At 53.2% G+C, this 21,384-nt stretch overlaps 1 protein-coding gene across 1 annotated transcript; it reads left to right on the top strand.

Annotated features, from left to right (window-relative positions):
• Positions 1-1,190: 1,190 nt before the first annotated feature.
• Positions 1,191-11,473, top strand: LOC309603555 (olfactory receptor 14A16-like; the record flags this gene model as incomplete). The annotated part of the gene is made up of 2 exons (XM_082338375.1): positions 1,191-1,496; positions 10,811-11,473. The coding sequence occupies 2 exons, from the start codon at positions 1,191-1,193 to the stop codon at positions 11,471-11,473; spliced, it is 969 nt and encodes a 322-aa protein (XP_082194501.1).
• Between the last annotated feature and the right edge of the window lie 9,911 nt (positions 11,474-21,384).

Here is a 21,384-nt window from a genome sequence, read left to right as displayed (position 1 = left end):
GGGAGGTGGCGTGCACAGCTGGGGAAGGGGAACGCTGTCTGAGTGCCCCAATGCCTCTGCCCTGGCCTCTCTCAGCCACACCCTCACTGTGTTTTGCCTTGTTCCTCCACTTGTCTGTGTTCTTGCTATTGTTATCTTCTTGCTGCCAGGCTCGCCGGGGATGGCAATTTTTAGCTGCAAAGTCACAGGCTGATCTTGTTGGTCCTTTCATGTATGGGAACACATCCCAGCTTTCATCTAACCTCTGAGGCTGTGGGCAATGCAATTTGTGGGGCTGGGGCTGGGGTATGAGCTGAATCTCCCTCACTCAAATGCCATCATTAGGACCCTTGGCTATTGCTTTGAGGATTCCTTCCAAGCTGTGAGCTTCCCTCCAGCATGAAAACCTGCCGTGTAGAAACTTTGTGTTATCTGAAGGCACCATGGAGAAGCGCAGAGATGCTACGACAGAGAAGATGCTGATGGGTTTGTGAAGTGGGGAGCTGGGACCTCAGGAAAGGGTGAGACATTTAGAGGTCTGAGGTGGATCCCTCTGCTCACAGCAGTGCTTGGTGGTTTTTCAGGGTAATATGGGAGTGTGATCACCCTCCAGCTTGAAACGGTGCAAGCCCAGGTCAGCTGGGAGCCAGATGGAGGGACAGACCAGCTCCCCTCACTCTGCACTAAGCCACAGGCACTCCTCTTGCCTCGCAGGACTCCCTGTGTTCTCCCTGAGTGCAGCACAAATGCTGAGGCTTTCTGACATCCAAGAACACTCCCCAGGGTGCAAGGGGAGGAGGAGCTGTAAAAAACCCAAACCTCTCAACCTGCCTTCTGCCACCTCAGTTCCTTATCACTGGGAGTGCAGATGCTGACAGGCCCTTCTGCACTAGGAGCAGTTTCATGAGAGAAGGTCGAACACCAGGACTGGCCCCTGCCCCCACTCTTCCCATGAACCCACTGCTGCAGAGCAAGGCTGACCCCTCGGCAGCCAGCGGGCAGAGCCCCTGCTCCTCATGGCACATTCAGCCAACATCAACCAGGGCTCCAGCCGCAGAGCTGAAGGAAGGTCTCCTAGAACTGGAAAAGGGTGTCTGCGTGTAGCAGGGTGAGGGTGTATGAGAAATGGCTTTGATTTTGCTCAGAGAAGTCTCCCTTAACTTGTTACTGTCTTTTCCTCCTATTACAGTGCCCATACCCAGCGGTAGTAAATGTCCAACAGCAGCTCCATCACCCGGTTCCTCCTCCTGGCATTCACGGACAGACGGGAGCTGCAGCTCTTGCACTTCTGGCTCTTCCTGGCCATCTACCTGGCTGCCCTCCTGGGCAACGGCCTCATCATCACTGCCATCGCCTGTGACCACCGCCTCCACACCCCCATGTACTTCTTCCTCCTCAACCTTTCTCTTCTCGACATGGGCTCCATCTCAACCACTGTCCCCAAAGCCATGGCCAATTCCCTCTGGGACACCAGGGCCATCTTCTACCAGGGATGTGCTGCACAGCTCTTTCTGTTTGTATTTTTTATTTCAGCAGAGTATTGGCTTCTCACCATCATGGCCTATGACCGCTATGTTGCCATCTGCAAACCCCTGCACTACGGGACCCTCCTGGGCAGCAGAGCTTGTGTCCACATGGCAGCAGCTGCCTGGGGCACTGGGTTTCTCAATGCTCTCTTGCACACTGCCAATACATTTTCACTCCCACTCTGCCAAGGCAATGCTGTGGACCAGTTCTTCTGTGAAATCCCCCAGATCCTCAAGCTCTCCTGCTCACACTCCCACATCAGGGAAGTTGGGCTTCTTGTGGGTAGTGGTTTTCTTTTTTTGGGATGTTTTGTTTTCATTGTGGTCTCCTATGTGCAGATCTTCAGGGCTGTGCTGAGGATCCCATCACAGCAGGGACGTCACAAAGCCTTTTTCACGTGCCTCCCTCACCTGGCTGTGGTCTCCCGGTTTATGAGCAGTGGCATGTTTGCCTACCTGAAGCCCCCCTCCATCTCCTCCCCATCGCTGGATCTGGTGGTGGCAGTTCTGTACTCGTTGGTGCCTCCAGCAGTGAACCCCCTCATCTACAGCATAAGGAACCAGGACCTCAAGCGTGCAGTGTGGAAACTGATAACTAGATGGTTTTCTGAAGCAATAAACTGCTTCTGCATAGCATTTATATTGTAGCTCGTTACAGGCCCAGCCTGTCTTCTGTGTTTTTTGTTGTTGGCGGTGGTTTTTTTGTTGTGATAATGTTGTCATCCTCTTTCTAATTCACTGTCTGCTTTGCTTTTCTGACCGAGGAGTTGTGTAAATGAGGAGCCTTGCTCCCTGTGTTTTTAAAGAAAATAAAGGACCCTGCAGCAACAGTTTTTTTCCTTACATCCTTCTTCCAAGGGCTTTTTTTGGAGTTGCAAGGACAGTTCCTGTGTGCATGGGTGGAGGGGAAAAGAGTCCCAGCACGGCAGTACTGCCAGGGAGCACCAGCGCTTGGTCTTCCAGAGCTATTCTCTTGCCACTTCCACACTCTTTTCCTGATCCCTTGCGTTGGTGTCAGCCCTGAGTGCTGTGACAGCTTGGGCACAGTTGTGCTGCGTGGTCGTCCTGTGACCGCAGGCAGGGACAGGCAATGGGCACTTCTGTGACAGAGCTGGCCTCCATAACAGCATTTCCATAAAGAAAGGTGACCTCCTCAGGGCAGTGCCTGAAGGCTTAGGTCTTCCTCCAAAGATTCTCTCAAGAACATGCCCAAGAAAGCAGCCCACAGATGAAAACACCAATGTACAGCTAAAGAATGTGAGTGTGCAGGGTTGCAGCCCACAGCAGCGTCCTCACACAGCCAGGCCTCCTGAGAGAGACCTGAAGGACCAGCAGAGAAGGGTCTGGTCTGTGCCTGTGTTCGCTGGACACCCCAGGGCAATCATCCTGCACTAGCCCCTCACAACCACCATTGCCAGCACTGGCCTTTCACCCCACCTGGCAGAGGTTCTTTGTCCTTCCATGGAAGGTCACCAAAGGAGTAGGTCAGAAGTCCATGTTTGCATTGTAGAGAGGAGATGTAAGCATGCACATCATGTACGTGAGCTGAGATGAACCTGAGTGAGCACAAATGCCATCAGCTCTTCCTTGGGGTTTCATGAAGGCCTGTGGGACACACAGTGCCTTGAGGTTCGCTTCACGTTGGGAGTAACATCCCATGGGAAACCACCTGAATGCAGCACTGGGATGTGATTCCTTGAGCCGAGGTCCCTGTGTCCATTCCTCATGCCGAGGGGCATCTCAGATGAATGCAGAGCAGGGCGATACACCGCAGGGCTGAGGTGCCTCCCAGGCTCTGGCAGTGGCAGCAGGAGGCCAGAGAGTCCCTATGACTCCTTCAGTGCCCTCCCTCTGTGTGTAAGAGGGAAAGACTGTGTCTCTGAACACTCCTGGGTGCATAAGGAGTCCATGAGGCCAGCTTAGATGTGGACGCCTGACAGAACCCTGCCCTTTCTGTATGTGACTCCAGGAACAAACCCCACTGCACCAGCGAGATTCATCTCAGCTGCCTGGGAAAGGCTCCTTGCAAGGGCTCCTGTCTGCTAAGTCACCCTTGCCCGCGATTCTGGATTGTGCTCTCAAAAGTGCCAGAGCCATCAGAGAGGTTCTGGGGTCCCTGGAAAAGGCAGACGCCAATCCCATCTTCAAGAAGAGTAGGAACAAGATTTGGCAGAATTACAGGCTGGTCAGCCTACCTCTGTCCCTGGGAAGGGGATGGGACACGTCCTCCTGCAGCCATTTCCAGGCACTTGAAGGACAAGAAAGGGATTGCTGAACCACAACGGGCAGGGGAAAGAAAGGCGTGTTGTGTACATGCAATTTTGCAAGGCCTTGGTCTCTTGTGGTGTCCTTATAGCCAGATTAGTGCTACCTGGGCTGAAGAAGTGGACATTGGGTGGGAAGCTGGATGGATGATCAAGCCCAAATGTCACCAGTGGTACAAAGTCCTCTGTGCAGCCAGCTGCTGTTGGCATCCCTCAGTGACCAGCACTTGGGCCAACGCTGTGGAATGTCTTTATTATCCCCCTGTATGATGTGATGGAGCGCACTTTCAGCTCCTTTCTGGATGATGCAAAGCTGGTGGAGGCCTTGAACAGCCTCATCTGGTTCACCCTGCCTTGAGCAGAGAGTGAGGAAAGATGATGTTCAGGGCTCTCTTCAGACACGATTTATTCTATGGCTCACTGAATCTTTCCCTTGGAGAGGTTTTTGAAGACAGAATAAGTGGAGGTCTGTGATGATCGCCCTGGGGCAGCTTGCTCGCGGTGTGCAGGGACTATGGCACAGAGCAGGTCCTGCTCTGCTGGCCCTTCAGGTCTCTGCCAGGCCTGGCTGTGTGAGGACACTGCTGTGTGCCCCCACCCTCCACACTCACACAGCTGAGCTGTACACTGGTGTTTTCGTTTCCTAGGAACTTTCCTGCCCAGCCCCTCCCCAGCTCTCTTCACCTCCTCTGCCCTCTCCCCATCCTATCCCAGGAGAGCAGCCCAGTCTGGGCTGGCCCCATGGCAATGCCAGCCACAGGGTGCTGCAGAGCTCTGGGCACAGGAACGGGGTGCTCTTTTTATTTCTCCCCTCCACAGCCATGGTGCCCTGCTCTTCTCCCTGGACACCCCTTCTCCCCAGAGAGCCTTTCCCCAGGTGAGTGTGTCCATGCTGGCCTGGCCGGCCGTTCCTGCACCCCTGGCCATGCTCCCCACAGGGCCCTGAGCTGGCGGTGCTGCTCTGCAGAGTGAGGGGACTGTGGTGCCCTGGGGCCATGGGGTGGCCTTGCACTGGCCATGCTGGTCAGGGTGAGAAGCAGACCCAGCCAGGCAGGGATCACTGCTGCTCAGCCCCTTACCCTCTTCCACTTCCCAGCTGGCCTGTGACCAAAGAAGGTGCTCAGTAGGACCCTGACACATTTCCATATGCCTCTGCGTTTGGCTGCTGCACTAAACCTGACATGGGGTGTTTCAGCTAGGGTGTCATGGATCACTCTCCAGTGTCATGTCCCTTGGCCTTCTGCTTGCTAACAGCCCATCCGGGGACTGCAGAGAAAGAGCACCCTTGGATGCAGCCCATCCGCTCAGTAGACTCCAAAGGGGTGAGCTTGCTTAAGGAGCCCCTGACTTGATCCTCATCCACTGCTGGTTGTTCTCTTCCTCCTTGAGTCCTGCCTGAGGGCACAAAGACCTGGGAGAGCTTGCTGGTGAAGACAGAGGAAAAGAAGACATCGTGTACTTCAGACCGAGCTGCATCTACTCTTGCTAAATTCAGCAGTGGCCCACTTCACCTTTCTGTGGTTTTGTCATGGTTAAGGAAGATGTAGCAGCTTACCTTGTTGCCCTCTGACATCGCTTGCAAGCTTGACCTTTTGGGGAGTTTTGACTCGCCTAACACAATCCTTATTTCTCCCGACAAGGTTTCTAAGCTCCTCCTTTGGAGCCTCTCCCTGCTTCCACCTCCTGCATGCTGGCTTTGACACCAGACCTCAGCCATGAGGTCCCTGTTCAGCTCAGTGGGTTTCCTGAGGTGAAGGGTTGTTTCCCTGCGTATGAGGACAGACCCTTCCTGTGCTTGGAGGAAGATGCCCTTAAAGGCCTCTCAGCTTTTGTAGGTTTTTCCCTTTCAGAGCTTCCTCTCCATGGGATCTCCTACTACCAGAGCTCTGAGCAGGGCAATGTCTGCTTCTCTGAGAGAGAGATCCCAAATCTGAGCTCTGCCTTACATCCCTTGGGAACAGGGATGCAACTATTTCATGGTCACCACAGCCAAGGCTGTCACTTCAACATCCCGGACCGGCCCTGACTCACCCTCTCGGCCAGCTTGGCAGCTGGGAAAAGAAGTTGACCCCGAGACTCTCCCGGACCCCATGGGACTGTTTGCACCCAAGCACTTTGCCCATCCATTGAGTGCAACTGTCGCTGATCTGGGGACTTCCTCAGGCTGCTTACAGAAGACTTTGTCCACTTCCTCACCCTGACTGAGTGGTTCTAACTCCCACCTTCATGTCACCTTCACAGGTTTCTCCTCTGTTCCTCACCCACAAACACTCACGCAACGTGTCTTCTGCCCCACCATACATTCGATCTGCCCCATCCTTCATAGAGGGCATGCCCCGGTCTCATTCTCCCACCTTCATCAATCACCCTCAGTGTCTCCTAAAGAGCCTGTATCTAGCCATGACAGTACCCAACGCTGCACAACCTGTCCCACCACGTCACCGCAGTGGTTGCCTCAGAAGCTCCGTGATGGAATAAGGGGCTCCAGATGCTCCTTCCTGTGTCCCAGGATGAGGGCATTGGTGCACACTCCGGTTGCAGCAGCTCAGCAAAGGCTTCTCATGGAGAAAACTGGAACCAAGCACCCAGGACCCCGCGTATGCAAAAGCTTTGTTTCGGAGCAAAGACGTGATGGGAAGGATGGCAGGTGGCAATGTAATGATGAAATGAGGTGCTCACGAAGACAACAAACCCTGCAGTCTCTGAGGCAGAGAAATGCAGGCCTGGGCCATGATGGCCTTGCAAGAGAGAAGTTTGCTGCCTGAGCTGATTCGGCAGTACCTTGTGCCAATCTCCAGGAACACAAGGTACCGCTGAGAAAGTCCCTAGTGCAGGAAAGCCTGCACTCCAGCCAGCCTGTGGTCATCAGTGGCATGGGGTTTTTTCAATATCATCAGGTAGGTGGGTAGAGGAGAGGGGAGAAGAGAACTGTCAGGGGTTGAGAGTACCGGGACATGAGTGGAGACCCTGGTGTGATGTGCCTCCCAATCTTGCAGCACATGTGGGAGTAGACGAGATGGACCTTGCCTTCTTACCGGGGTGTTGGCATTCAGGTGCTGGCACAAAGGCACCGGACTCCTTTGGGAGGCCCTGCTGTGTCTGCCCAGACCCCACTCCAGGGGGACATGGCTTTCCTGGAGGTCCTGTGCCGTGTTTGCCAGCCACAGGCAGTTTCACTGGGCACCCCAGCCTCCCCTGGCATGGCACTAGAGGCCTTTCTGATGCCATTTAAAACAGAGCCTTGAAACAAGGTAGGTGCCTTCACTGCAGGGATGTGCACATGCCTGAATTTTGCAGTGAGCTGAGCTTTAGGTAGTGCAGTGGATGGTGCTGCAAGACAGGTCTGACCCTCCTTCTCGTGCACTCCTCCTCTTGGTCAGCTGAAAGTCCAGCAGCTGCCATGGAAATGTGGGTCTGACAGACATTCAGATGCCCTAAACATTGGGTGTAATGTGAGGTGGCCAAGGGACCCTGCCCACCAGCCCCACAGCTGATGCTCAGGCAGGTGTGGCTGTCCCAGGTATGCTCCATCAGAGCTTGCAGACACATCCCCAAGTCTTGGACCACCCCTGGCACCTCAAATGCCACCAGGACTTTGTGTGAGAGCAGCTGACTGCCACCCCCCATCCCCATGGATCCCCGTGAGTGCTCAGGGCAGGGGCTGGTCTGCAGGCACCTATTTTGTGCTGAAGCAAGAGGAATCTCAGGTGCTGTGGGTCTGTGGGGTGCATGGGGGATATCTGGACCCCACTGCAGTCTCTGGCCTCCTCACCAGAGAGGAGACACCTTATGGGCTCTGCTGAATCCCTTCCCTGCGCTGGGGGGGAAATGATCTCTGCCTGTCACTGCCGAGGTGTCCTGCCTGGCAATGTGATGGGGAGAGGGGTAAAGGGATGAGAACATTTACACGTCTCGTAGACCACCACACCATGTAGGGAAAATGCCACTTCTAAAATGCATCTCTCCAGCATTCAGAGAGGGACAGGCAGTGATGACATCAGTCTGTGTCAGCCCCCGCTCCCCAGGAGAGACCCTGCTGCCTCTCAGGAGCTGTCAGCCCTTAGAGCCCCAGGGACACCTGGAGAGAGCCCAGAGGGGCAGAGAAAGTGCTGCCTTGGGCTGGGCCTCTGCTGCTGAGCTGGGCTGGGCTCCTGGGATGGAGGGAGCTGCTGACAAGTGGGCAGCACTGCAGAGAGACAGCTCTGCCCAGGAGCAGCTCCTCTGCAAAGCACAGCAGGGCTGAGGGCCCTGCCTGCAGGCAGCAAGGGGAGAGGAGCGAGGCAGAGAGACTGTAAAGGCAGTGTGGAGTGGGAAGATGCTGAGAGCTCGTTGTGGGAGAAATCTCCACAGCCCTTGACACGGTAAGTCCCTGGAAGCAGGGCAGTGAAGCTGCAGTTGCGGGAGGGATCTCCAAAAGCTGCTACATCCCACAGCCTGTGGGATCTTTAAGGGCGAATCTTAGGGCTTCTCAAATGTAGAGGAGGAAGAGATGTTCCAGTGAAGGTTTTCCCTGCTGCACCATCAGGGGAACAGGCCGTGATGGCTGCCTTCCTTCGGGGATGACTGCAAGGGTGTTAAGCCAGGTGCACAGCCAGGGATGCCCAGGGCTGTCCTTCAGAGCAGGGTCCCTGTGCCCCAGCAGTCTGTGTGCCAGGGTCAGTGCTCAGCCTGCCCGGGGAGCTCCCAACGGTGCTGTGGGGAGAATCTGTGGGTGGAAGAAGGGACCCCTGGGAGGGCAGCGTCCTTCTGCTGTTGAGAGAGTGCTGTGTGGGTCAGGGCTGCTCACAGTTCCAGTTCCCCCCCAGAATATTTCCAAGGGGATGTTTCAAGGAGAAGGTCCTGGCAGGGATTGCCATAAAGATAATGAAGATTTCCTGAATTTGTGTTTTCAGTTTTCTACATGGATTGGGGGGCTAGTGGAAAAGGGATGAATGGAAAAGGAGCTGTCAACTTTGATGTAAGCCACTGAGACGGCCGAGCGAGTGATCAGTAAGTCTGATGGGAGCCTCCTAAAGTGCCCTCAGCCACTCCTCCGCCTATGGACAGCACCAGCATCACCTCTGCTGGACATATTGGGGTTAGGGACCTGTCGTTTTTTCTACATGCAAACAGGAAAATGCACCCAGCAAGTTTGCCCGGCAAACAGGCAGGTTTCTGGAGGGCCAAGGTGAGTGCACAGAGGTTGGGACGGGGTCTGTGAGCACTGACAGGGAAAAGACATGGCACAGGGAAACACCTCTCAGGATGAAAATCTCCAGGCAGCAGGGAGATGATGAGGGAATGACAGGAAACTAAACCCAGAAATGTTGTGGGAGGGAGAATTCAGAAACCTCCGTATGATCCCCTCCACTGCAGACCCCTTCCTCTGAGCAAGCCCCCCTGCCTCCTCTCCCACCCACCACAGCCTCTGCCCTCACGGCTGGGGGCTCCAAGCCATGAACCACCTCCTCTGCAGCCAGAGCTCCAGCAGAGCCGTGGTGCAGCTCTCCAGCCACGGGCCCAGTTCCCTCTGCAGAGCACAGGGGCTGAGAGCAGCTGCCCGGCAATGTTGGGGTCTGGGAGGTGGCGTGCACAGCTGGGGAAGGGGAACGCTGTCTGAGTGCCCCAATGCCTCTGCCCTGGCCTCTCTCAGCCACACCCTCACTGTGTTTTGCCTTGTTCCTCCACTTGTCTGTGTTCTTGCTATTGTTATCTTCTTGCTGCCAGGCTCGCCGGGGATGGCAATTTTTAGCTGCAAAGTCACAGGCTGATCTTGTTGGTCCTTTCATGTATGGGAACACGTCCCAACTTTCATCTAACCTCTGAGGCTGTGGGCAATGCAATTTGTGGGGCTGGGGCTGGGGTATGAGCTGAATCTCCCTCACTCAAATGCCATCATTAGGACCCTTGGCTATTGCTTTGAGGATTCCTTCCAAGCTGTGAGCTTCCCTCCAGCATGAAAACCTGCCGTGTAGAAACTTTGTGTTATCTGAAGGCACCATGGAGAAGCGCAGAGATGCTACGACAGAGAAGATGCTGATGGGTTTGTGAAGTGGGGAGCTGGGACCTCAGGAAAGGGTGAGACATTTAGAGGTCTGAGGTGGATCCCTCTGCTCACAGCAGTGCTTGGTGGTTTTTCAGGGTAATATGGGAGTGTGATCACCCTCCAGCTTGAAACGGTGCAAGCCCAGGTCAGCTGGGAGCCAGATGGAGGGACAGACCAGCTCCCCTCACTCTGCACTAAGCCACAGGCACTCCTCTTGCCTCGCAGGACTCCCTGTGTTCTCCCTGAGTGCAGCACAAATGCTGAGGCTTTCTGACATCCAAGAACACTCCCCAGGGTGCAAGGGGAGGAGGAGCTGTAAAAAACCCAAACCTCTCAACCTGCCTTCTGCCACCTCAGTTCCTTATCACTGGGAGTGCAGATGCTGACAGGCCCTTCTGCACTAGGAGCAGTTTCATGAGAGAAGGTCGAACACCAGGACTGGCCCCTGCCCCCACTCTTCCCATGAACCCACTGCTGCAGAGCAGGGCTGACCCCTCGGCAGCCAGCGGGCAGAGCCCCTGCTCCTCATGGCACATTCAGCCAACATCAACCAGGGCTCCAGCCGCAGAGCTGAAGGAAGGTCTCCTAGAACTGGAAAAGGGTGTCTGCGTGTAGCAGGGTGAGGGTGTATGAGAAATGGCTTTGATTTTGCTCAGAGAAGTCTCCCTTAACTTGTTACTGTCTTTTCCTCCTATTACAGTGCCCATACCCAGCGGTAGTAAATGTCCAACAGCAGCTCCATCACCCGGTTCCTCCTCCTGGCATTCACGGACAGACGGGAGCTGCAGCTCTTGCACTTCTGGCTCTTCCTGGCCATCTACCTGGCTGCCCTCCTGGGCAACGGCCTCATCATCACTGCCATCGCCTGTGACCACCGCCTCCACACCCCCATGTACTTCTTCCTCCTCAACCTTTCCTTTCTCGACATGGGCTCCATCTCAACCACTGTCCCCAAAGCCATGGCCAGTTCCCTTTAGGACACCAGGGCCATCTCCTATGCAGGATGTGCTGCCCAGGTCTTTCTGTTTGTCTTTCTGACGTCAGCAGAATTCTGTCTCCTCACCATCATGGCCTATGACCGCTACGTGGCCATCTGCAAACCCCTGCACTACGGGACCCTCCTGGGCAGCAGAGCTTGTGTCCACATGGCAGCAGCTGCCGGGGGCAGTGGGTTTCTCAATGCTCTCTTGCACACTGCCAATACATTTTCACTACCCCTCTGCCAGGGCAATGCTGTGGACCAGTTCTTCTGTGAAATCCCCCACATCCTCAAGCTCTCCTGCTCAGATGCCTACCTCAGAGAAGTTGGGCTTATTGTGGTCAGTATCTTAGTAGTATTCAGCTGTTTTGTTTTCATTGTGCTCTCCTATGTGCAGATCTTCAGGGCTGTGCTGAGGATCCCCTCTGAGCAGGGACGTCACAAAGCCTTTTCCACGTGCCTCCCTCACCTGGCCGTGGTTTCCCTGTTTATCAGCACTGGCATGTTTACCTACCTGAAGCCCCCCTCCATCTCCTCCCCACTCCTGGACTTTGTGGTGGCAGTGCTGTACTCGGTTGTGCCTCCTGCAGTGAACCCCCTCATCTACAGCATGAGGAACCAGCAGCTCAAGGATGCAGTGTGGAAACTGATAACTGGATGTTTTTCTGGAGCAATAAGCTACCCATGGTCTTCTGCATAGCCGTTGGTCATGGTTTAATTGTGATAATGTTGTCATCCCCTTTCTAATTCACTGGTTGGTTTTCTGACTGAGTAGCTGTGTAAATGACGAGCTGTTCTCTCTGTGTATTTAAAGAAAATAAAGGGCCATTCACTGACTTTTTTTTTCCGGACATCCTTCCTTCAAGAACTTTTTGGAGCTGAAGAGACAGTTCCTGTGTGCATGGGTGGAGAGGAAAAGAGTCCCAGCATGGCAGCACTGCCAGGGAGCACCAGCGCTTGGTCTTCCAGAGCTATTCTCTTGCCACTTCCACACTCTCTTCTTGATCCCTTGCGTTGGTGTCAGCCCTGAGTGCTCTGGCAGCTTGGGCACAGTCGTGCTGCGTGGTAGTCCTGTGACCGCAGGCGGGGACAGGCAATGGGCACTTCTGTGACAGAGCTAGCCTCCATAACAGCATTTCCATAAAGAAGGGTGACCTCCTCAGGGCAGTGCCTGGAGGCTCAGGTCTTCTTCCAAAGCTGCTGTCAAGAACAAGCTCAAGAAAGTGCTCTGGTGAGGAAAACACCAGTGAACATCCAAAATGTGTGAGTGTGCAGGGCTGGGGCACACAGCAGTGTCCCTTGCACAGCCAGGCATCTAGGGACCAGCTTGAAGGACCAGCAGAGCAGGGTCTGGTCTGTGCCCGTGTTTGCCTGACACCCTGGGCAAGGTGCCCCAGGGCAATGGCCACAGACCAGCCCCTTGCAACCACCATTCCCAGCATTGGCCTCTCACTCCAGCTCAAAGAGGTTCTTTGTCCCTCCATGGAAGGACACCTAAGGAGTAGGTCAGCAGTCCATGTTTGCATTGCACAGAGGAGACTTAAGCATGCACAGAGTGTGTGTGTGGGGAGATGAATCTGAGTGAGCCCAAATGCCATGTGTGTCAGAGCCATCAGAGAGGTTCTGGGGTCCTTGGAAAAGGCAGACATCAAACCTTTCTTCAAGAAGTGCAAGAAGGAGGACTGGGAGAATTCCAGGCTGGTCAACGTCACCTCAGTCCCTGGGAAAGGGATGGGCCAAATACTGCTGCAGCCATTTCCAGGTACTTGTAGGACAAGAAAGGGATTTCTGGACCTGTTTGGGTAGGGGAAAGAAGGGGATGTTTTGTTCCTGGACCTTAGCAAGGGTTTTGACATTGTTTCCCATAGTCTCTTTATGGCCACATTGGTGATACCTGGACTGAAGAAGTGGGTGATGTAGTGGGTGGGGAGCTGGCTGGTGGATCCAGCCCAAATGTCAGCAGTGGTAGAGTCCTGCTGGTGGACACTTCCTAGTGGCATCCCTCAGTGCAAGCAGTGGGGCCAACACTCTGGAATGTCTTCATTAACTCCCTGGATAATGTGCCAGAGTGCCTTTTCAGCTCCTTTGTGGATGATGCCCAACTGGGCAGACCCGTTCCGCATCCTCATCTTGTTCACCCTGCCTTGAGCAGGATAGCTGGACAAGGTGATGTTCGGGGTCTCTTCCAAGCTGAGTTATTCTAGGATTCAATGAATGTTTTCCTTGGAGAGCTTTTTGAAGACAGAAGAGACAGAAGAAGAAGGAAAAACAGAGAGGCAGAAGTAGAGGCATAAAATGCACCAATATAAATACAGCAGTTCCTCTGAAGAACGTTTCTCCACTCAAACCATTGGTAGGAAATCTATTAGATAAATATGATGAAACAAGCTTACTTCTGTCTGCTCACATACTGGGCCACAAGGAGGATGATGGCTGGGTACGGTACCATGTGGTCACTTGTGTCTCAGGAACTCATAATCCATTAGGAAGCCAATGGCTGTGAGGGGGGCTGTGAGGTCACTTCTGCCTCTGGAGGTGAGAAGTCAACAGCAGGAATGTGTCTGGGAAAGGCACTGTGAGGTCACTTCTTCCTGAAACAGCCGATAGGTCAGCCCTTGACTCATGGCTGGGATATGTGCTTCTAAACTCACCTCTGCCAGTGTCTCTGACAGGCCAGCAGAAGGCACCTGGTTGGCACATTGGCTGGGAGACCCCCTCTGCCGAAGGACCTAGGCTCACTCCAGGAAGGGGGTTTGTATTTTGGCTGTCATGTCTCTTCTGCCTAAGTACAGGATGGGACAGCAGCAGGCACGCAGCTTGGTGATGTCTATCCAAGAAGCAGAAAGGCTCGCAGCCTTGGAAGATCACGGTGAGGTTACTTCTGCCTGGTCAGGAAAAAGCCCACAAGAAGACTGATGGGTTGGGGTGCCTGCTTGAAGGGTTGCTTCCTGGATGGTTGTGAAAAACAGCAGGAGAGAGAAACAGTGCCACACAGTGCAGCTTGGTAGGTGGAGACTGGACATGAAAGAAGAAATGTCACTGAAAGAATAGCACTGTGGTACATGAAGTCCTCCAGAAGGAGTATGAAATCAGTCCATCTCCTGGTGTTTGAAGGAACAGAGTGTGAAGGTGGACAGACGTCGGTGAATGTATGGAAATGGCAGGGTGAGAGTAAGGTGAGGAAGCGAGATGGGTGTCTGCAGCCTGCAGGGCAAAAGAAGCAGCTGTGGGACAGCGTAGGACAAGCTGTGGTGGAGATGGCAAAGAGTGCTGGCAAGGCTGGAGGTCGCCAAGAGAACCCAAGGTTTTGTCCCCCTGGGTACAGCAATCGTCTCTGCCACCACGGCCTATGAGAAGACATGTTGTCCTAAGGCACTGGGGGGGGCCTCATTGCCTCCTTGCACACCCCCAGTAAGGCTGGGAGCTGCCATAGCCTTGTCCTGCACTCAGCGTCACCCCCCCACATCCCACTGCCCCAGGAAGAGCCCTGAGCAATGCGTGAGGGACAGGACCTGCCTTCCCCGGGGCTGGGGGTCAGAGCTTGGCCTTGCTGCTTCACAAAACAAAGGCAAGGCTTTCTCAGCATCTGAGCTGCCTGCACATTCCCTTTGCCTGCCTGCAATCATGGCCTCCAATTCTCTGCTCTAACGAGTCCCTGGGGAGGCTTTGCCAGTAATGGCCCTCAGTGGGGCTTATGAATACTTCAAGGTACTTTGGGTTTTGCTTTTGATGCTGATTCTTTCAGAGGTTTGTGCAATCTCCTCTCAGTGCCTGAGGTTCAAGGACTTGGCACCAAATACACCATGGGGCTCATTAAAATAAAGCAAGCCCTAACGAGCCATGTCTCTTCCTGTAATTTTCTTCTAGTCTTGTACAGTTTATTAGAGAGGTTTTCCTAGTGTAGTTGTGGAGAAAGACTTCAAAGAACTTCCAATAAAAATGAATTTTTATTTTAAAGGGTGTAGTTTATTACTTATCAGTGTAGAGAAGAGGCAATAACAGCATTCTCTGATTGATATTGATGCAGGGTCTCTCCTCAGGAGGTCTGGACTGGCAGGAGAAGCTGTCCCTTGAGGTCTGACACAGCATGGACAACTTGCTCCTCACCTCCCCAGCCCCCTCATGTCTCTCATCAGCCACCTGGGACTTGTATCCTTACAGCAGACTTCTCCTCTGCAGTCTGCAGCTGGATGTTACAGCTCCTTTGCAGCAGCCCCCGCCTGCTTTCCTTAGAGACCTGGCTGCACAAAGGCAAAGAGGGACTTTTCTGATTTTTGAACAAACAAAATAAAACTGATAAGATTCACCATTACAGTATAACACACTCCTCAACTGTATGCCAAGTACAAACTGCCACCAATGAGGTTCACCTTCCACAAGGGATAACCGTGCAAGAAATGTTTTACACAGAACCAAAATTATAAAATAAACACAATTAAAGCATTGGCTAAAGACAGAATTAGACAGACTGCTGGAAGATAGGCAAGCTTTTAACTCCCCTTTGCTCAAAGCAGCTACTGGATTGTTCAGAGGTATCTGACTGATCCAAGAGTAAAGGGAAGGGAAATCTAGAGAGCAATTGCAAGTGGTTATGTGCGGATAGGCTGCTGGGAAGGTGACTTCAGACATGGTCAGTTCAGTTAGGACAAGTGGAAATAGGTGAGAGATGAGGGAGATGAAATGCATGGCCTAAGAGAGAGAGTACTGACAATGCAAATATAGTGGAAGGTCAACAGTTCTCCTCTTGCGATTAATGTACATCCTGAAAACCCCTCAGTTTGATCTCATGGGAAAACACTGACTTTTTATTAAAAGTATTCAAGTGTTTCAGCTGATGAGGTCGTGCTCATACTTTTAAGCGCATGTAAAAATTTCTCAGGTTGTTAGGCAGCGCTCCGCTGCCTGACCATAAGTATCCAGTGCTGCCTCTGGAGGACCCAGTGTCTCTGAAGTGCCCAGAGCCTGGGCCTGGCAGTGTCACAGAGGAGACACTTGGAATATGCAGCTGGAGCCTGTGTCCCTGTAACTGCATCCCACCCCAGTTTTAGGACCACTTTCCTTTGCAAACAAAGGCAGTACACAAAATCCCCCAGAGATCAGTATATTAAAACAAGACAAAACAAAGCAAGGAGGAGAACAACATGAACAGTGTTCAAAGCTTAAAATTGTTATAGGACATCTCCCTCACTCTACATCTTTCATTCTGTTTCTTTGTTGCTTCATTTTTTGGAAATGGTCTCAACATTTCCATCATCCTGAGGCCTACAGCATTAATTTTTGTGGCTTGCACAGAGCCCAGGGCCCCAAAACACTCCCTGCCCTGGACTGTCCATGCCACTTCTAACTCTTGGCACAGAGTGAGTCACGCTCGGAGGTGTTGACCACTCTTGCCTGGTGGAGGAAAGCAGGGTACAAAGCTTCAGTGAAACTTTTGGATGGCCAAATTTGCACAATTCTCTTCAAATCTGTGTTATCTGTCTTTCTATGTGAGTCTATGGAAAAATCTATAGTTCTGTCCATGTAATGTAAATGTAATGTATAGAAAAATGTATAGGTGTGTCCAGTTACTCAGCAAAATACATTTCCTACCAGCACTCTCAAGGGAGAATCTTTGTTCTGAGGAATTACTCTATTGGTACTGGCTTTGTCTCTCCGTCCCCTGCCCCACTGGGCACTGGGACCAGCGTTCCCTCAGCTGCCTTCCTTGTGCTGACAACACATTTAGAGAAGCCCTTCTGGCTGCCCTCCCCACGCATGGCCATTTCCAGCCACCGCTGAGCTAAGGCTTTGCTGGCTCCATCCCTGCACCCACAGGCCAGGGGTCTCTGCCTCCTGGGCAGCCCGTTCCCCCTCCAGCCTCCCTGCACTTCCTTCACGAGTGTGACCTCCTAAGTCAGGAGGGTCCCTGTTCATCTGCGCTGACCTCTTGCCAGGCCCTGCTTGACTCCCTGCATCAGACTGGCTTCTTCCTGGGCTTTGAGGACATTGTCCTTGAAGATCCAGGAGGGACTCTCAGCCCCTTTGTCCTCCAGGACAGTCCAAGCAGATCCTCAGCTAACTGAAATCAGCTCTCCCGCAGTCCTGCACTGTCATTCTGCTCCTTGTCCTACTTCTCCACCATCCCATGGTCATTGCAGCCATGGCTGCCCTCATCCTTCCCAGCCCCAGCCAGATCCACCTTGTCTGTCAGTAAGAGACCAGCCTCAGTGAACTCATCGAGTGTCTGTGTCAAAATGTTGTCTTCCACACCCTCCCGGAATCTCCTGGGTTGCTTGTGCCCAGCCCTGTTGCCCTCCCAGCAGATTGTGGAGTGGCTGAACTTGCCACGTAATTGAGGACCTGTGACCACGAGGCTTCCTCCAAGGCCAGGCTCTGCGCACGCCAGCCTCCCCTTTGCACAGAGCTCACCTTCACCTCCTCACCTGCCTACCTGCCTTCCTGAGGAGCCCTTGCCATCCATGGCTGCCCTCCCACCACTCCAGCTGTCCCAGCAGGACTCTGCAGTCCCCGGGGGGGAGCACGCTGATGCCTGCCCAGCAGAAACGACAGCGCTGGGGAGGGGAGAGGAGAGGCAGGTAAAGGGGAAGGGTTCTGGGCGGCTGGCTGGGAGGTTACTCCTGTTGCCAGAAGAGGATGCTGCAAGGAGAGGCATCGTAGCTGGGAGGTGGCTTTTGAAGTCACTTCTTTGGGAACAACCCACTTGGCCAGGTGCTGAGGCAGGCCCAGGGATGTCGCCTGGGTTGTCGGAAAACCCCTGCGGCAGTGCTGAGAGCCTGGGAGAGGGGAGATGCAGAGGAAGGTGAAGATGACATGGCTGGGGGGTGGATTGTGATGCCATTTCTCTTGCAGTAACCGGACTGACTTGCGGCAGGCAGGCAGATACTGTGACATCATCAAGCGCATCACAAACCCCAACATGACACAGGCAGTGGAAAGGGGTAGAGGCAGGCAAAGCCAACATGGGTGGGCTGTTGCTTGTGAGGTCACCTAATGACAGCAATGTGATTGGCCAGGAGCAGGCAGGTGTCATGAGGTCATCAAGGACACCAGATGGGGAAGGCTGCAGGCAGATGACTGGGCCCCTGGTGAGGCCCTGCCCTGGGGTGAAGGCACCTGTACATGACATGGGAACCTATGGGACGTGGCATGAGAAATTGTGGGATGTGACAGAGAACAGCATGAGAAGGGACCAGAAGTATGGGCAGCACCGTGTGTCCCGGCTGGGTCTCGCAGGTGGCTGCAGATGGGAGAAGCGGCCAAACTGCACGGAGGAGAGCACTGGGGACCTGCTGGGCAGTCAAGTCTTGCAAGGCCATCAGTGCCTGGGGAAACCATCAGTGCCGCCATCGAAGTCCCAGAGGACCTAGGCAATGGTATCCAAACTATCAGATTTGGGTACAAACGGAGAAAACCTGAGACCATTGGGGAAAAAGAAATTGCTGAGGGTTATGAATTGGAGAGGACACGTGGGCAGAGAGAAGCAGGAATCAAGGTGGATCATGGAAGAAGCAGCCTGTGAAGAAGAAGCAGCCTGTGAAGAGAAGAGAGGAGGAGGATTGTTGGGGCCAGGTGCCCATGGGGAGGTGGCTGGTCAGTGGTGGTCTGGCCAAACCCTGTGCCTGATCACCGTGGTCTGTCCTGCTTATTATACTGGTTTGAGCTGGGGTAGAGTTATCTTCATAGTAGTTTGTATGGTGCTGCGGTTTAGATTTGTGATGAAGAGAGTGTTAATAACACACCGATGCTTTAGTCATTGCTGAGCAGTCCTTGCACAGCGCCAAGGCCTTTTCTGCTCCTCACATTGCCCTGCCAGAGAGTAGGCTGGGGGTACACAAGAAGCTGGAAGGGGACACAGCTGGGACAGCTGACCCCAACTGACCAAAAGGATATTCCAGACCATAGGACATCACGCTGAGCAATAAAAGCTGTGGGGAGAAGGAGGAAGTGGGGATGTTTGCAGTGATGGCATTTGTCTTCCCAAGTAACTGTTAGGAGTGATAAAGACCTGCTTTCCTTTAAATGGCTAAATATCTGCCTGCTGGTGGGAAGCAGTGAGTGAATTCCTCATTTTGCTTTGCTTGCGTGTGCGGCTTTTGCTTTACCTATTAAACTATCTTTATGTCAGCGCATGAGTTGTCTCACTTTTACCTTTCCTGGGCTCACTGGTGTGTGTGTGTGTGTTTGGGTGTGAATGTATGTACATGCTTTGCTGGCCAAGTGGGGCTAGCAAGGAGGAGGAGGACCCCAGGATCTGGAGAGACCCAGGGCTGGAACTACCACTTGGGTAATATCTGTGAGTCTGGGCAGACCCAAAGCCCAGGCCCACACTGGAGGGACTGTGGGGGTGTGTGAGCCTGCGGGTAAGTTCTGCTGGGAATGCACAGACCACTCGTGCAACCTTCACATCAGCCTGAGAAGGGGGATGGGATGGGGACGGTTGTGTTGCTCATGGTTGTGTAAGTGCTGCTGGTGGTGTGGTGGCTGTCAAGGTGCTGTGGCCTGTTGGAGTTGGTCTGTGTAGGGTTGGCTGTGTCCATCTGTGTTTCCTTGCAGATACCTGGATTTAGTGCTTTCCCTCTGGTTGACTCCACCTCGGGCGATCTCTCACTTTGTGGGGCTCCAGTCAGTGACCACCCCAGGCACACGTGGTCCATGCACATGTCGCGGGCTCTCCAGGCAGCTCCAGATTCCACTCCTGGAGGATGTCCTCTGCCCTGTCACGCATTGGGACAGCATGGTATGGCAGTATCTCAGTGACCATTCACCATCTCCACTGTCAACAGACAACAAGGGACGTGTCCTAAATCCAACCTTTGTTCTCTAACAGCTACCAAGGTGACAGTGAGCTTTTAACTCATGCCCTTTTGAGGCAAAATTTCCAGGCCTGTTGTCGACATCAGCTTTGGAAGAACAGCCAAATCTTCAGGAACTGCATCGGGGAGAAATGTCATTTTACTACAGAGATGCTGTGAGAGAGGCGGCTCTGACACATTTATAGGTTTCAGTGATAGAAAGAGATGAGTTTGTTTCTCAAGAGAGTGAGATGAATACAAATGATTATGTAGGAATGTAACAAGCATAAATAACAGAACAGGCACTGCTAATAATAAGAAAGGAAAAGTCAATAAACAAAGTACAGGCCTGCATTGGGATACATTAGATTTCATTTGTGGAGAGTGATGGAAACATTTTCAATATTGCAAACATCCATGAAATCACTTTCCTAATGGACTCCTTGAGTTCCTGGTTCCTCAGGCTATAGATGAGGGGGTTCATTGCAGGAGGCACCACTGAGTACAACACTGCCACCACCAGATCCAGGGATGGGGAGGAGATGTAAAGGGGGTTCAGGGAGGCAAATGTGAGAGTGCTGACAAACAGGGAGACCACGGCCAGGTGAGGGAGGCACGTGGAAAAGGCTTTGTGGCGTCCCTGCTCAGAGGGGATCCTCAGCACGGCCCTGAAGATCTGCACGTAGGACAGCACAATGAAAACAAAACATCCCAATACTAAACAGACACTAACCACAAGTACCACAAAATCCCTGAGGTAGGAGTGTGAGCAGGAGAGCTTGAGGATGTGGGGGATTTCACAGAAGAACTGGTCCACAGCATTGCCTTGGCAGAGGGGGATTGTCAATGTATGGGCTATGTTCAGCACAGCAGTGAGAAACCCAGTGCCCCAGGCAGCTGCTGCCATGTGGACACAAGCTCTGCTGCCCAGGAGGGTCCCATAGTGCAGGGGTTTGCAGATGGCAACGTAGCGGTCGTAGGCCATAACAGTGATCAGATAAAACTCTGCTGACATCAAGAAGGGCAAGAGAAAGAGCTGGGCAGCACATCCTGCGTAGGAGATGTCCCTGGTGTTCCAGAGGGAATTGGACATGGCTTTGGGGAGAATGGTGGAGATGGATCCCAGGTCAAGAAATGAAAGTTTGAGGAGGAAGAAGTACATGGGGGTGTGGAGGCGGTGGTCGCAGGCTACGGTGGTGATGATGAGGCCATTGCCCAGGAGGGCAGCCAGGTAGATGGCCAGGAAGAGCCAGAAGTGCAAGAGCTGCAGCTCCCGTGTGTCTGCGAATGCCAGGAGGAGGAACTGGGTGTTGGAGCTGTTGTTGGACATCTGCTGCCTCACGGCTTGGGACCTGTGCAAGGAGGAAAAGACAGTGACAAGTTACAGTAGACTTTTCTGAGAACAACCAATTCACTTTCATAGAAACACTTCCCCCCCACACCCCCACCTGCCTCTCCCGTTCAGGAAGACCTTGAGCAGGTCCCTTTCAAGAGCTTGGCCTGGTGCTGGCTCAGGGTGCCACTGGGAGCAGGGGGCTCTGCAGGAGTCAGTCCTGCCATATAGAAAAAGGTAAATAGGAACACAGGGTGATCTCAGATTGAAGCCATTTGTGATATGAGAAAGCTTTCCAGCATTGTCATGTCCAATTAACCCAACTGCAGAGCACCAGTGTGGGGATTTTATGTTGTTCATTTTGTTATCGTTTCCTCACCACACCCGAGGAGTCTTTTCAAGGCAGAAATCCTTGGAGTTTCTGCAGCACTCCAAGCGAAACCTTGTGGGTCCAGAGTGGCAAAAGGGACTGTCCCTTAATGCAAG

Source organism: Platalea leucorodia, assembly GCF_965183815.1.
Source record: "Platalea leucorodia genome assembly, contig: HAP1_HAP1_SCAFFOLD_127, whole genome shotgun sequence".
NCBI classification, from domain to species: Eukaryota; Metazoa; Chordata; class Aves; order Pelecaniformes; family Threskiornithidae; genus Platalea; species Platalea leucorodia.
The sequence above is the reverse complement of the archived record's forward strand: the minus strand, read 5'-3'. Positions and strand labels throughout refer to the sequence as shown.